Source organism: Triturus cristatus, chromosome 8, assembly GCF_964204655.1.
Source record: "Triturus cristatus chromosome 8, aTriCri1.1, whole genome shotgun sequence".
NCBI classification, from domain to species: Eukaryota; Metazoa; Chordata; class Amphibia; order Caudata; family Salamandridae; genus Triturus; species Triturus cristatus.
Window position 1 is genome coordinate 1652883789 of NC_140591.1, and position 16209 is coordinate 1652899997.

At 49.1% G+C, this 16209-nt stretch overlaps 1 protein-coding gene across 3 annotated transcripts in view; it reads left to right on the forward strand.

Annotated features, from left to right (window-relative positions):
• Window positions 1-16209, forward strand: part of LOC146808495 (transient receptor potential cation channel subfamily M member 2-like) — a 1799999-nt gene that overhangs the window by 559260 nt on the left and 1224530 nt on the right. For all 3 annotated transcript variants that reach the window (XM_085623580.1, XM_085623581.1, XM_085623582.1), the window contains one exon: window positions 3379-3475. In XM_085623580.1, the coding sequence (XP_085479706.1) occupies window positions 3379-3475 (97 nt within the window). The remainder of the gene's footprint in view (window positions 1-3378; window positions 3476-16209) is intronic.

Here is a 16209-nt window from a genome sequence, read left to right on the forward strand (position 1 = left end):
TTGGATAGACCTCTTACTAGGCTAAATAAAGTTTGAGATTTATTAGCTGAATGTAAGATGGTCTCCTCAAGATATTTAGCCTTAGCTTTACCTATCAGCTCTTTATAAGAATAGAGCAGGTTTTTTAAGGCTACTTTGTCTTTCTCTAAGTAATTTCTTCTCCATTTCCTTTCTGCTTGTTTACAACTAGTCTTCATCAATCTAATCTCTTCGTTATACCAAGGGGCAGAAGGCTTTTTACATCTTTTAGCTTTCCTCATGGGGGCTATCTGATCTAAATAATTGGTAATCTGATGACACAAATTCAGGTAGTTCATCTCCACTGACTCATAAACGATAAATCCATAATCAACAAGTTGAGGAAGATCCGCTAGTTTTAATATTTTGGACCATTCTCTACTATTTCGAGTAGCGGTCACATAGTTAGCTTGTTTTTGATGATTAGCTACTTTTCAAGAGAAAAGGACCAAGTAGTGGTCTGTCCAGCATAGCGGAAGTATCTCCTTTACAGTTGTAACTCTTTCATCAGAAAAAACAAGGTCAAGCACATGGCCCTTCTGGTGAGTAGGATGTAATACCAGCTGTTGAAGATTAACATTCTCACAGGCCTGGCATAGCTCTCTAAAGGCTATATCAAGGGTACCATTCTCCCAGAGATTAAATTCTCCAAGGATCAATGGCGTAGAGTGAGAGTGCGATAGATTATATATTGCATCAATCAATTCTTGATAACCATGGGCAGCACCGCCTGGAGGTCTATAGCAAAGTAGGCCTGTATATAGAGCACCACTAGTATCCTTAAGTGAAAACCCCAGTGATTCAGTCCCCGGAATATCCTCTACACAGAGTTGGGTAAGATTCCAGATGTCTTTATAGATAAAACCTACTCCTCCCCCTCTTCCCTCTGCCCTCCAGCCTAGGTTTATGGCAAATTTTTGAGCTTACGTGTGGTTGAACCAACACATTGTGTTTTTGCAGACACAATACATAATATACACACAGTGTGTTGTGTTGCAGTTGACTTTTTCTCCCATGAAGTCATGAAAAATAGTTGTGTTGTTATTTACATATTTGCAACAGATACATTTAGAGCATTTTTAGCAGCCTACTGGCATATCTTCAATGTATGTAGATGCGGAATTCGGACTCACCTTTAGATATTTTATCCACAATAGTGTTGTCCCACGAGATTCATGTCCTCGATATTGAGTAGTGCACCCCACCATTCCTTGAGAGATCCTAAGGACACCAGCAGCGTCTGTCGATGGCAACAACTAAGGCATTTTCCTTACTGAGGCCTGCTTCTTCTCCTTTACTCGAAAAAGTAAAAAAAAAAAAATAACACCTGATAACAAAAAGTGAAACTGTGGTGGGAATTAGTTGCCAGGAGCCCCTGGTGAGTGTCAGAACAAACAGTCTCCAACTGCAACATCCCTGGGGCCCACAATTCAAACATTCCACCATATCACTGAAGGGCACACTCTGGGGTTACAAACCTGACTGTGATGAGCCCCAGGTCTGTGGCACTCCCTGGACATGTTCATCACGCCTCTCCATGGTGCTCACTGCCTGGAAATATGTGGTTACAATCTGTCTGTCATGCAATGGCATAGCGCTCACTCCTTACGGGACCGTGCTGACAGCAGGCTCTGCAGGTTCATTTCAGGACTCCTTACGGGACCGTGCTGAGCAGGCTCTGCAGGTTCATTTCAGGACTCCTTACGGAACCGTGCTGACAGCAGGCTCTGCAGGTTCATTTCAGGACTCCTTACGGGACCGTGCTGACAGCAGGCTCTGCAGGTTCATTTCAGGACTCCTTACGGGACCGTGCTGACAGCAGGCTCTGCAGGTTCATTTCAGGACTCCTTACGGGACCGTGCTGACAGCAGGCTCTGCAGGTTCATTTCAGGACTCCTTACGGAACCGTGCTGACAGCAGGCTCTGCAGGTTCATTTCAGGACTCCTTACGGGACCGTGCTGACAGCAGGCTCTGCAGGTTCATTTCAGGACTCCTTACGGAACCGTGCTGACAGCAGGCTCTGCAGGTTCATTTCAGGACTCCTTACGGGACCGTGCTGACAGCAGGCTCTGCAGGTTCATTTCAGGACTCCTTACGGGACCGTGCTGACAGCAGGCTCTGCAGGTTCATTTCAGGACTCCTTACGGGACCGTGCTGACAGCAGGCTCTGCAGGTTCATTTCAGGATTCCTTACGGGACCGTGCTGACAGCAGGCTCTGCAGGTTCATTTCAGGACTCTGTACGGAACCGTGCTGACAGCAGGCTCTGCAGGTTCATTTCAGGACTCCTTACGGGACCGTGCTGACAGCAGGCTCTGCAGGTTCATTTCAGGACTCCTTACGGAACCGTGCTGACAGCAGGCTCTGCAGGTTCATTTCAGGACTCCTTACGGGACCGTGCTGACAGCAGGCTCTGCAGGTTCATTTCAGGACTCCTTACGGAACCGTGCTGACAGCAGGCTCTGCAGGTTCATTTCAGGACTCCTTACGGGACCGTGCTGACAGCAGGCTCTGCAGGTTCATTTCAGGACTCCTTACGGGACCGTGCTGACAGCAGGCTCTGCAGGTTCATTTCAGGACTCCTTACGGGACCGTGCTGACAGCAGGCTCTGCAGGTTCATTTCAGGACTCCTTACGGGACCGTGCTGACAGCAGGCTCTGCAGGTTCATTTCAGGACTCCTTACGGAACCGTGCTGACAGCAGGCTCTGCAGGTTCATTTCAGGACTCCTTACGGGACCGTGCTGACAGCAGGCTCTGCAGGTTCATTTCAGGACTCCTTACGGGATCGTGCTGACAGCAGGCTCTGCAGGTTCATTTCAGGACTCCTTACGGGACCGTGCTGACAGCAGGCTCTGCAGGTTCATTTCAGGACTCCTCACGGGCCCGTGCTGACAGCAGGCTCTGCAGGTTCATTTCAGGACTCCTCACGGGACCGTGCTGACAGCAGGCTCTGCAGGTTCATTTCAGGACTCCTCACGGGACCGTGCTGACAGCAGGCTCTGCAGGTTCATTTCAGGACTCCTCACGGGACCGTGCTGACAGCAGGCTCTGCAGGTTCATTTCAGGACTCCTCACGGGCCCGTGCTGACAGCAGGCTCTGCAGGTTCATTTCAGGACTCCTTACGGGACCGTGCTGACAGCAGGCTCTGCAGGTTCATTTCAGGAGGGCACCTTGCTACTCCACCAAGACGTGGAGGGATGTTCCGCGCGTGAGTCATGAAGGCAGAAACGCTGTCGTAATGTATGGTGTGAGTAGGATATCTCTTGATCGTCAACCACTCCTTTAAAACCGTTCTGTTATTGATGGCTGTCACATTAGAGGTTATTCCAAAATGTTTGCATTCTTTTCCATATCCAGGACATTGTGCGTCTGAGCCAGCTGCTCACCATCTTCAGGGAGTTCGAGGACAGCGCACGGGACATGGATGCCGCCATTCTCCAGGCCCTCCTGAAAGGTGAGCAAAGGCTTCACTTCCATAACATCTAACATTGCAACACGCACATTTGTAAAGCGCAAGTTCATGACTTGGGGTTTCTTGGCGCTGAATAGCAGGTGTTATTGTTGCCCAAACCAGTGGTACTCATTTTATCGACCTCCGTAGGATGAAAGGATGAGCAGGCTCACCAGGATTTGAACCTGCTGCCATGAAGTCAAACACAGGTTTCTGGAGCGGGTGTGTTAGTGCACTGCGCCGCCAGACCCATATGAGATATAGCATATAACATGTACCAAGTGGCACCATGAAAAGAGGAAATGCAAATGAACACATTAAGGGTATCGGCTCCGCCCACACCCTAACACTGTTCTATCTCTGCTTCTTTCGATTTCATGTTCAGCTTTGTGTTATTAAGATCGAGCAGTGCTTATGACTATAATTGTGCAAGATCGTTGCTTTTTTTCCTATGGCTCAGCCATAATGTTCCATAATGCAGGTTTCGAAATGTTATGTCAGTTTGGAAAGTATGTTTTTTAATTATGTTTTGCACATTTTGTGAGCCTGGTGTGACCCCCTTGACCAATTAGCGCAACGTGTTGATGGGGGATCAAATGTAGATGAGTTATGCAGCTGCAAATTTGGCAAAAGTGCTTCCAGTCAAATGTTATTAACACAAACAAAAAAGGAAACACTTCTATATGTCAGATACACGTTATAACCTGCTAAGTGTTTGGTAAGCACAGGCCATCATTCGAATCTTACTTCGGTTGGTTCCTTTCTTGCCCTTCCGCCGTTAGAAAGTGGGGCAGTTTGTGGCTGAGGAGTGGAAGCTGTGAGGAGAGACAGTGCATTCCACCCGAGTTCATGATGTGTCGATGGCGGTGACATAAACTATTGAAGAACCTGACCAGGGTCATTGTCCTTGTCACGCATGCTTAGAAGATGCTGAGTGGTGGAGGGGCCGCCCATTACCATCGCCCCTGTCCAGACTTGAAGATTCAGGAATCGATCACCTCAGTTGACATCGTTTTTAGGTCTCGCCTGAGACAGCGCTTTAGCGCTGCTCTCGCGAGAGCTTTTGTAAATGGGGGATCTGGAAGTGCAAACGAGTGCTTTCAGGCCTCCAAATACAGTGCATGTGCGCCGGGCGCGCGCACCATTTGGCAGCCTGCACACCGTTTGCTTTCACTTTCGCGAGCCGCACGGCCGCTTTGATGTGATCGCGATCACTTTCACACAGTGCATGAGCGCCGGGCGCGCGCACCATTTGGCAGCCTGCGTGTACATTTCGCGGGCGCTTTGATGTTCTCAGTGAGCCGCGCGGCCACTGCGAACATCAAAGCGCCCGCGAAATGTACACACCATTTGCCACCCCTCCCTTATCCCACTTCCTGCTTGTCTTGTTTTTTTTCTTTCTACTGCTTGTCTTGGGGCCACTTGCAGATCTGTAATTGAGCGACTACTTTAAAGTTAACTTCTGACACCAAAAAAACGCTTTAAAAAAAATATGATTTTGGCAATGTATGCTGCCTCTGTGAGGTCTCACTGTACTCCATGCTTTCCGCACTCCCTGTCCCCCCCCTGCCCTCGCGCGCTTCTGCTTCGCTGCTCTCCCCTCCTCTACCCAGCCCACCCTTGGTTTCAAGCGCAGCGCCCGTGTTTATCAGGAAAAGCACGAACGTCAGTGGCTGCGCAGGCGTTCTCCTCCAATATTTTCACAACACCACTAAGGCACTATGGGACATGTAGTCCCGGCCTGCAGAACTGGAGACTGTTAGTAGTATCAATATGACCCAAATTGCTTATTTAGGGCGTTGTCAATATGCGAGCCCTGTCACGTTTATTTGCTGCAGCTCAAATGCGGCACGCAATTAGTCTTGTTTGCTGTTCAAGGCATGTTGCTAATCCCGACAGTGCATATGAGCACATTATACTTTTGCCCTCTAACATGAGCCATACGTGATTTCACAAGTATTCCCCCATGGTGCTTTCAAAGGAGATATAATTACAACGTAACACAGCGTGTCTCCTTTGCCTTTCATTTTTTCAAGCAGCACGTTTCCAATAGATGTTTTTTACCACTGTTCTGTGCCGCCTGGCTGCTGTGCACACCACACGTGAGGCACTGTTCTCATAGCCATAGGATGACAGCACTGCACTCGCTGCAACACATGCCTGCACAACTCACAATGACTGGCCTCTCTGAGATCCAGTGACATCTACACCACCCTGTACATATGGAGGAAGGTGCCACTCTTACATTTCTGCAGGTCCAGCTAAGATTTCATGACTGCATGCACTCCACTGTACACCCGAAGTAGCACTGGTCTCACCATGTCACATAAAAGGCAAGCCCTAATCTTAAACAGACACACACGGACACATACTTTGGGGCATGCACTTCGATCACCAGCACATCGAATTAATGGTTGCTGGCTATACCACTACCATGCAGACTCTGGAGGGACAGCTTTTGAACAACAAGCATTTGCAATGCAATAGGTCTCGCATTTACGCTTGTTTGAGCTATTGACATTGCAAATAATAATGCCTTTTATTTTTGTTTTAAAAACATAAATACAAGGCATTTTTATTTACAATGCCAATAGCTGTAACTCTCTTAACTGCGAGACCTATTGCATTGCAAATGCTTGTTTAAATGAGTGAGCCAAACGATCTGCCCACTTTGTGAGGCGTCATGTGTGGTAGTTCAGAGTGGGCAGCGTCCCGATCCAAGATATAGTCACAGGCAGGCTGAGAAAAGCCAAGTTCCCGACTGACCCTCAACCCCGGGAACTAGGTCGGCCTGGGATAAGGGGCAGGCAAGGGCGCTGCAACAACCCCGCCTAGAACTCCAAAGTGTAGCAGTACGGCCGCTCTCGGTCTTCGTGGGAGGAACCTGTTGCAATGACCTAGCTGATGTCACATGGCGATGGTTGCCATCTGACATCAGATAGAATGTACGATGAGGTTCTGGCAGTGACAGTTTCGGGGGTCTTGTCAGGGGGTGATGGTGTCTACATGTAAACAATAAAGGCTTCTCATCTATATTGCTTGGATTGTCGTCTTTCTCAACAGAACCCCCTTCCACAGGAGCACGTTTGTCAGGGTTAAGGGGCAGGCGAGGGCACTGCAACAACCCAGCCTACAACACAGCACCAGCGGTACGACTGCTCGCGGTGGGCGTTTGCCAAAGCACTGGGGGCTCCTGCACGTAGTTTGGAGCATGGAGGCCGCCCTTAAAACAACCAGAGACGCCGCACCGTCAACGTCCGCCGGTCTCCGCCACTTTCCACCGATGGTCCGTCTGCTGCATCCGGACCTCTAATCTACCTTCTCTACCTCTTCTTTCTGTTTCCCTTTACCTTTTAACAGGTAAACCATCCTCTGCTACCATTTGATTATACCAAATTGCACCCTTGTCTACTTGTCAGACTTTGGCACTGATGGACTTTTATTTACCGCAAAAGGTGGTTGAAGGGGAAATAAAGCGTAACACTACTTCAATACCATTTACCTGAAAAGACCACAGACTCCTTCTTGAGTTGAAAATGTATTATAAGGCCAAAAATAAGAGAATATAGACGCATCTCAAAATCAACATATATAAGTATAGGAAAATCAATACAGAGCCGATTCTTTAAATATAAGTGATTCGGCTTAGCAGGAATACAATGATTAGTTCAAGCGGTAAGATACAACAAAGGAGTGAAGCTGAGTCAATATTTCTTTTCATCGGGAAAAATAGAATCTAAAATCTGTCCCTACACTATGCTATTGGGAAATAATATCTAATAGTCTTCCATCAGATCCCAAAAGGTGTCCGCACGTGTTGACTTCCTAAGAAGTACTCACGTCAAATGGGTTGAAATGCTAGAGACCAGGAGTTGTTCTCAGATACTCCTATCTCTCCGAAAGCTAGCAGAAGTCTGGGGCCCAGACCCTGTGCATCATACATAAAAACAATTAATTCTCTGCTTCACCCTTGTACTTTTCTGCTAAAATTAGGGAGGTTCACAGTTTTCTTAATCAAAGGTCTTTTGTTCCTCTGGCTGTCCTTGGTTCTCAGACCAGCCAGACACGAAGGCGATCCTCCCTTCTCGCTTCCAGCCATCTTCATTCATCCATGGTATCAGTTCCATTTGAAACTAACGCGTTAACATTCTTTCTCCTGCAGTAGGGTGAGATCATAGCTTCCTTTTGCAAACAACATTCATTGCATTATTTATTTCACTGAAAGCCAAGGAGGTGCAAAGCAAAAACAACTACAGTGTGAGGCCTAAGAACTTGGTCAACTTAAACTGTTTTGATTACGTGTTTAAAATCTAAAATCGTCCTGCTTGCTTATATGCAGGCATCATGATACATACATAATCAGATTATGACATTTCACATTTATATCTGTCTACTTAATTCTTCTGAGTACATATTAATATGTGAAAACACTGCACATATGTTATGATTAAATGTAGGTGCATGGCAATCATGAATATAAGGCACCTATACAAATAGAGTGCGGAACGCGCTCTATCAGTTCCTCCCACTTATGACAAGTGTCATAACATCAACACTCTTTTCTCATTGTAGTCTCCTTGTAGAATAGATCGACCTAAACAAAAGGTGTAGCTTGCTGTCCATGTCTAAATCTTTCTAACCCCTTAAGGTGTTGGTAATGACTGTCCTGCAGTCGTTCCATTCGCTGCTCTTTCCTTTTCAATGCATTTTCGTTCTGTCTGGCATGTTGCCACTTACAGGCTTCAATGACTCCCAGTAGGACAATTATGCAAATAACAGTTATGATGTTGGGCTTCAAGATATAACCCACTATGCCTTGTCCCAGACTCCCAAACCAACTGCCAATTTTTCCAAATCCATTGCCAATATGATCCCAGATTCCTTCAGCAGCCAAATTACGCAATTCCTGATGGATGTCTGAGATATTAGTGATATTCTTCCTTATATCCCGACTATGGTCAGGAATATAACCGCAGCACTGTTGGACCTTCAAAAGTTTACAGACTCCCCCAGCTTTTACTAGTAGGACGTCTAAAGCAAGACGATTTTGGAGAACTATAGCCCTTATCGAAACCATCTCACCATCAACTAATAATAAGATCTGAGCTGTATTGATAGAGAGCTTGTCCACCGAGGTTGCCAATTTTCAGATTTTCACATCATTCAGAATCACACCCATACTAGGTATCATAGCTCCAAATATGTCTCCAACAATGTCTCCTGCAATCACACCACGTTTTCCCCTGTGAGAACCTTTTCTTTCCAAGGCCCACAAATCTTCTGTATGAATGATTTTTGGAAATACTATAGCCAAATAGCAAGTGCCATACCAATTCTTTGGGAGCTTCACATATGTATTCATAACCACATACGAAATACACTTTTGGCACTATGGTGATTTTATCCAATAGCGCCTGTCTAATTGAGTCCTCAATTAGAAATATGTGTTCATAATCACTTTCTCCCACAAATATTTTGTCATAATAAGTTGATGGGTGTCTGATGCATAGTTTTCCTTTCTGCTTAAAGTCTAACGCAATGGGTCGACAACTTCCCTTTGCCTTATGATCTAATTCTTCCTTGGTCCAGGGCAATACAGTATTCTTCGGGTCTGGTCTAAATAAAGTCTGCCTATGTCTATCTTCTACTTGATCTATGAATTTCTTCATGCAGGTCAAATTATGTCGATGAGCATAAGATGTGTCTAGGGTGATTGTAGGTACAAAATATTTAGACATCCGTTCTGCTTCTTTATAATAGTCGTATTTGTTTAAATACTTAAGGACTGGGACTTCTGAGAGCACTACATCATAATTTGAGAAATAATACTTGAAATGTGCCTTACTGTAAAACATACTCAATAAAATGCTACATGTGATACTGAAGGTTACAGGCAAATGATGGTATCGTATGCCTTCCTCTACTGAAGCTGGTAATTGCATGCACACATAACATTCTTTCGCGTCCATCGTCTCAACATACTCATATAACAAACGTGCGCCTTGACACAGCATCCAGCTTCCAGTGGGGACTACAAGCCCCAGAGTACCCTGCTACCTGGAGGGAGGTGCCTGCAGCATTTTCGAGCTAAAAAGCGCCACCATCTACCGCGGCGCGGGACGCGCGCCTTGACACAGCATCCAGCTTCCAGTGGGGACTACAAGCCCCAGAGTACCCTGCTCCCAGGAGGGAGGTGCCTGCAGCATTCTCGTGCTAAAAAGCGCCACCAGATACCGCGGCGCGGGACGCGCGCCTTGACACAGCACCCAGCTTCCAGTGGGGACTACAAGCCCCAGAGTAGCCTGCTCCCAGGAGGGAGGTGCCTGCAGCATTCTCGCGCTAAAAAGCGCCACCAGCTACCGTGGCGCGGGACGCGCGCGGGCCGTGCCCGGGCCAAGGGCGGGCGCGTCCATGACAGGAAGAGGCAGGGTAGAGCCAATCCCCTGTCATTTGCTTGTTGGGACCTACTTTTGAAGCTGCTCAAGGTACTGTACTGTATTGTATTGACTAAGGACAGAGTAGCGGTATATTAGGGCCTGCTGTAAAGTATTTAAGTTTGGGAACTCAATTTGGCCACTGCATTACTATTGCCCCATACACGTATTTTAATTGTTATGCTTACTTCTCTTACATATAGAGAATTAATTTACCCTGGTTTTTTAATGGGCAAAAGAAAAACAATGGAGGGCTTAGGGGGGGCAAGTGGTTCTTCTGGTGGGGCGGGAAAAGAGAAAAAGGCCAGGAAAATTGCCAAGAAAGTAGCCAAGAATAACAGCTGTGTCATGGACAGAATTGATAATCTTATCAGAGTGTGAGGGGATAGTGGGTGCTGATCCCCCGGTTTCCACCAACGTTGCCAAATCAACACCCCTAAAAGACCATACTCCCTCACGCCCCACCATCGTTCCACCAATGTTTCAGAAATTACAACGTAAGGAAATAGTTGATTGCCATGAGACAGTACATTCTCCCTGCCCAGGATACAGCATGCCATGCAGATCCTTTAATTGTTTGCACAAATCGATTTGCAGTTCTGGCTGATCCCCACAAGGAGGCATATCCTTCACACCCCATTATAATTTCGAAAAAGGGCCAAATTGAGATAGACGATGCAATCTTTACACCCCCACAGTCTCTTTTCCACACGGTTAAACTCCTTAGGGAGGAGGTTGGGTTCCTGAAAACAACAATTGAGGAGTTAGTGGCAACTGTTAAACTCCTAGTTCTCATCCAGGGGATACTCATCAATAGTCATAATCTATGAATAATCCCCGCCCATGTGCGGGATCCCGGAGCATATAGAAAATACATATATATAAATATATATATATATACATATGTGAAAACATATAAATGCAGCCTAATAATGTTCAAAACATGGCAATGCTGTAAATTACATATTTTTGCATAGTAGTGCCCCCGTAACCCGTCAGGAAAGAAGGAAGCATCAGGCAAATTATAACACAGCACTGCTTTATTGCCATAAAGCAACATGTAATTGTAGGCATTCGCCAGTAGGCTGCAGTAGAGTATCAAGAATCCAAGAAAACTGACACCTTGCCTTTAAGGCATTAGAGTAGGGGGACCGTGCCTTTAAGGCCTGCCCGTGACCCCCTGCTCCCATGATGCACTACAGGTGACAGTTGGGCCAGTTCTTTTTTCCGGCTCCTTCTGTGAGGATCCTGGAGCTTGAGCTCTTCAGTTTTTTGACTGAAATTTTGAATTACAGCTTTTTCTAGCTTTTTTCGACGTTTTTCTGGCTTATAAGGGCTAATTCTGCTGGTTCCAGTGAATTTTCCAATTTTTTTCCAGTCAGAATGTCTCCTTTATTCAGGAAATGCCCTTCTTGTGGTAATAAAATGGCACTGGTGGATCCACACTCGGTGTGTATTGTGTGTTTACCATCAAAACACGATCCTGACCAGTGTCCCCACTGCCAGAAGTTCTCAAAGCGCACTCTGAGGGACAGAGAGCGCATTAAACTGCATGCAAGACTGGAGAAGGAACGAAGCCGTCGTGAAGGCGAGCATTCCTCATCAAGACCACCTTCTTCAGCTACGCAAGTACAGAAACGGCGACATACCAGCTCCCCGGGCTCCAAGAAGACCAGGAGTCCAAGAGGTTCGCCGTCGACGTCGAGGATGCCGGCGAAGAGGCAGAGAACTTCGGCGTCAAGGGATTCATCCCACCATCAAGAGTCTCCGCCGCGCAAAAGTAAGTCGGCGTCGAGAGGCGGCCCTTCGGGCTCGAAGGCTGCTAGTCTGGTGACATCTGAACTGTCTCCGTCGACGTCGAGGCTTCCGTCGACGTCGAGACACTCTCCGCCACCCTCGAGGGGGTCGACGTCGAGAGATGCGGCGACGTACATTCCGCCGCGAGTGGGCCGGTCGCCGTCGATGGTTACCCCCACTCGGCGACATAGAAGGTCGACGTCGAGAGGAAGATCGACGTCAAGAAGTCGACGTCGAGAGAGGTCGCCGTCAAGATCACCACGTCGACGTCGAGAGAGGTCGACGTCGAAGTCGCTCAGTCGACGTCGAGAGAGGTCGACGTCGAAGTCGCCCAGTCGACGTCGAGAGAGGTCGACGTCGAAGTCGCCCAGTCGACGTCGAGAGAGGTCGACGTCGAAGTCGCCCAGTCGACGGCGAGAGAGGTCGACGTCGGAGACACGGCCGACGTCGAGGTCATCTAGCCGACGTCAGGTGCCAGAGAAGAGGAGATCGACATCGAGGTCTCCACGACCGGCGTCGAGACCAGAACGGCATACCTCACACTTGCCGATGGTGACGCAGACGTCGTCGACGTCAAGGGATTCGACGTCGAGGGCGAAGACTGGACCGCCCGCGGAGAGGTCCCCAGGAGAACAGTCATCATCTCCGGGACTGCACATCGTGCAAATATCTCCAGAAAGATCACCCGAGGCTCCAGAGCGGTTTGGACTGTCACCGCGCTGGTTACGAGATGTGGGCGCTGCCGCATGTCGGAGTCCGGGATCGGACTACTCCCGCATGTATTCCCCACCGCGCAGGAGTAAATTGCCTCCGAGGGATCCACGGCCAATTTCACCACGCCGGTCTCGTTCCAGGGACCGTCGCACCGCGCCAAAACGTCCAAGATCTCCGTCCAAGCACAGATCAGGATCAAGGGCTCACCAAAGCGAACGCTCCCACAAGAGGCGACGCACCAGGTCGTCCACTGGGACTGCATCCACAAGATCCTCAGTCCGGGACTACTCCCCTACTTTTTCATCCACGCCTCCATCGCGAGTGTCCCCGGTGGATGACATTATAACTTTCTCGGACGTCCTGGGTAGAGGGGCGCAAAAGTTGAACATCGCACTGCACGCCCCTCAGGCACCCACTTCTGTGATCTTTGACACTTTACACCATCGGTCAGCTCCCAGACCTCTGCTCCCGTTGGTGCCAGGATTGTTAGAACCAGCGATGGCCACGTTCATTACACCAGCTACAGCGGGCTCGGTCCCCTCGAGAATAGCAAAGAAGTACAAGGCTCCGGCCGAGGACCCTTTATTCTTGAGGGCGGACCCGCCAGCGGATTCGGTGATAGTGGCGGCGGCCATGAAGTCTCACTCAGCCTCAATATCTGCTTCTGTCCCCCCTGAGAAGGACAGCAAGCTGATGGACTCCTACGGCAGGAGAATGTGCAACACATCTGCCGCGCACATGAAGGTCGCTAGCGCTTCAGCCCTGCTAGGGAGGTATGATCGTTCCCTATGGGATTCCCTGGCCAGATTCGTGGAGAAATTGCCTAGGGAGGACAGGCAGGACTTCACGGAGATCCTACATGAAGGCGGACTGGTGGCCAACCAAGTAATAAGCGCAGCGGCGGATGCATCAGACCTAGCCGCGCATGGCTACTCCCATGGCATCTGCTCCCGCCGTTCGGCCTGGCTCAGATTAACAGCCCTCAAACCAGATGCGCAGAAAAGGATTCTTAACCTGCCGTTTAATGGATCATCGCTATTTGGAGCTCATGCGGACGACCAAATGAGCAAGATGAAAACGGAATTGGACACTGTAAAGGCTGTGGGACTGGAAAAACGCAAAGAGTTCCGCAAGCGCTTTCGCCAGGGCGACAAACGTGCCTTTCACCAGCGCGTTCAAACGCCCCAATGGTCCTCTCAAAACCAACAGAGGTCCCAGTTTCAGCAAAGGGGCCGGGGCAGAGGAAGAGGAAATGCTAAACAGCAGCAGTCCTCTAACAAGCAACCTCCCAAGCAGTGAAAACTTACTTCCTCCGCACTCGTTCGCCACTCCGGTGGGAGGAAGTGTCACCGCTCACCTGGCAGAGTGGAATACAATTACAAACGACAAATGGGTGCTGAGTATTGTAGAGCGTGGCTACTTGCTGAGGTTCAAATCTCCCCCTCCGCAGGTACCCCCACGGAAACACCCACTCCCTCCCAGCCAAAACAAGCTTTTGAAGGACGAAGTTGCCACTCTCCTCTCCAAAAACGCCATAGAGGAAGTTCCAAACAGGCAGAGAAATCAGGGAGTGTACTCCCGGTATTTTCTTGTTCAGAAAAGAGGAGCGATCGGAGACTACAGACCCATCCTCGATCTCCGCCTACTCAACAGATTTCTCAGAAGGGAAAAATTCAGGATGCTAGCACTGCACCAGATCTTCCCACATCTACACCAAGGGGACTGGATGTGTGCCATCGATTTACAGGATGCATACTTCCACATTCCTGTCTCAGCGAAACATCGGAAGTTTCTCAGATTTCGCATCTTTCACCAACATTATCAATACAAGGTCCTGCCATTCGGCCTCAAGTCCGCGCCACGAACATTCTCAAAGTGCATGGCGGTGGTGGCTGCATTTCTCCGCAAACGGAAGATATTCGTCTACCCATATCTAGACGACTGGCTCTTAAAAAGTTCCACCCCGGTTCAACTCCAGAGTCATCTCTCGTTCTGCCTAAATCTTCTACACTCGTTGGGCCTTCAGGTCAACTACCGGAAGTCGATCCTCAATCCAACTCAGCGGATCCACTACCTGGGCGCCTCTCTAGACTCCTCAAGCGCAAGCGTGTGTCCTTCGGAGGAGAGGTTATCCTCCATGCTGCAAAAAAGCTGCACGCTTCTCAGCACGGAATATCCCACAGCCAGACAAGTGTCATCTCTCCTGGGATCCATGGCCTCGTGCATCTACATCGTGCCCAACGCACGTCTGCACATGCGTCCTCTGCAACAAGACCTAGAGGATCAGTGGTCGCAGAGGACCGGCCGCTGGGAAGATCACATTACCCTTCATCAAGCCGCCAAAGATTCCATCCGGTGGTGGATGAAGCGCTCCCATTTGCTTCACGGCGTCCCATTCCATCAGGCGCCTCCGACACAGACGGTGGTCACAGACGCCTCCATGCAGGGCTGGGGGGCTCATATGGGCCGGCTACAAGTACAAGGTCTCTGGTCCGCTACCGAGCAGAGCTATCACATCAACTTCTTGGAGCTACGAGCAGTCCATCTCGCTCTCAAGTCCCTGTACCCATCCCTGCAGACCGACTATGTTCAGGTTCAGACGGACAACACCACAACTATGTTCTATCTGAACAAGCAAGGAGGGACCAGATCACGGGTCCTGTCTCTGGAGGCCCAGTCAATCTGGAAATGGCTTCTGGCGAGAAACCTGACGATCGTCGCTGTTCACCTGCCAGGGACCCTGAACGTGCAGGCGGACGGCCTCAGCAGAGACTTCGTCGAAGCGCACGACTGGGTGCTCAACGAAGGCGTCGCTCAAGACATCTTCCGCTTGTGGGGCATACCAGACATCGATCTGTTCGCAGACGCGGACAACAAAAAATGCCCCGTCTTCGCCTCCAGGTTCCCTCAACGGGGGTCGCAGGGGAACGCGCTTTTGATCAGCTGGTCGAGGACATTGCTTTACGCTTTTCCTCCTCTCCCTCTCATCCCGGCTGTGATTCAGAAGTTCTACAGGGCCAGAACTCGGATGATCCTAATAGCACCGGAGTGGCCCCGGCAGTGGTGGTACCCGGATCTACTCCAGCTGTCGGAGGTACCACAGAGGAGGTTGCCATGCCTGCCGAACTTGCTGACCAAGGACAAGGGGAGAGTGTTCCACCCCAATCTCCCCTCCCTCCGCTTGACGGCATGGCTCCTGAATTCATCCAGTACGGACATCTAGATCTTCCACCGGACTGTATGAGCATTCTTCGGGAGGCAAAGAGGCCCTCCACGAGGAAGTCGTATGGCTTTAAATGGAAAAGATTCTGCTTCTGGTGTAGAGATAACACCCTTGATCCGATCCGGGGTCAAGAACAGGTCATTCTCCCCTACTTACTGTACTTGGCGAAGTCTGGGTTAAAGTACTCTTCCATCAGAGTACACTTAGCTGCTATTACAGCCTATAGGAAGTCTCCTACCCAGACCTCATTCTTTCAGATGCCAGTGGTAAAGGATTTCTTAGAAGGGCTTAAGAAAGTTTACCCACCTGTGAGGTCTCCTTCCCCTTCCTGGGAACTGAACATCGTTCTCTCTAAACTGATGGGAGGTCCTTTTGAGCCGATTCATAAGGCCTCCTTGCAACATCTGACCTGGAAGGCTGCCTTCTTAGTAGCCATCACTTCGGCCCGTAGGGTTAGTGAAATTCAGGCCCTCTGCTGCAAGGAACCTTACACGGTGTTTCATGCTAATAGGGTGGTGCTCCGTACTCATCCGAGCTTCCTGCCCAAGGTGGTTTCGGACTTCCATATT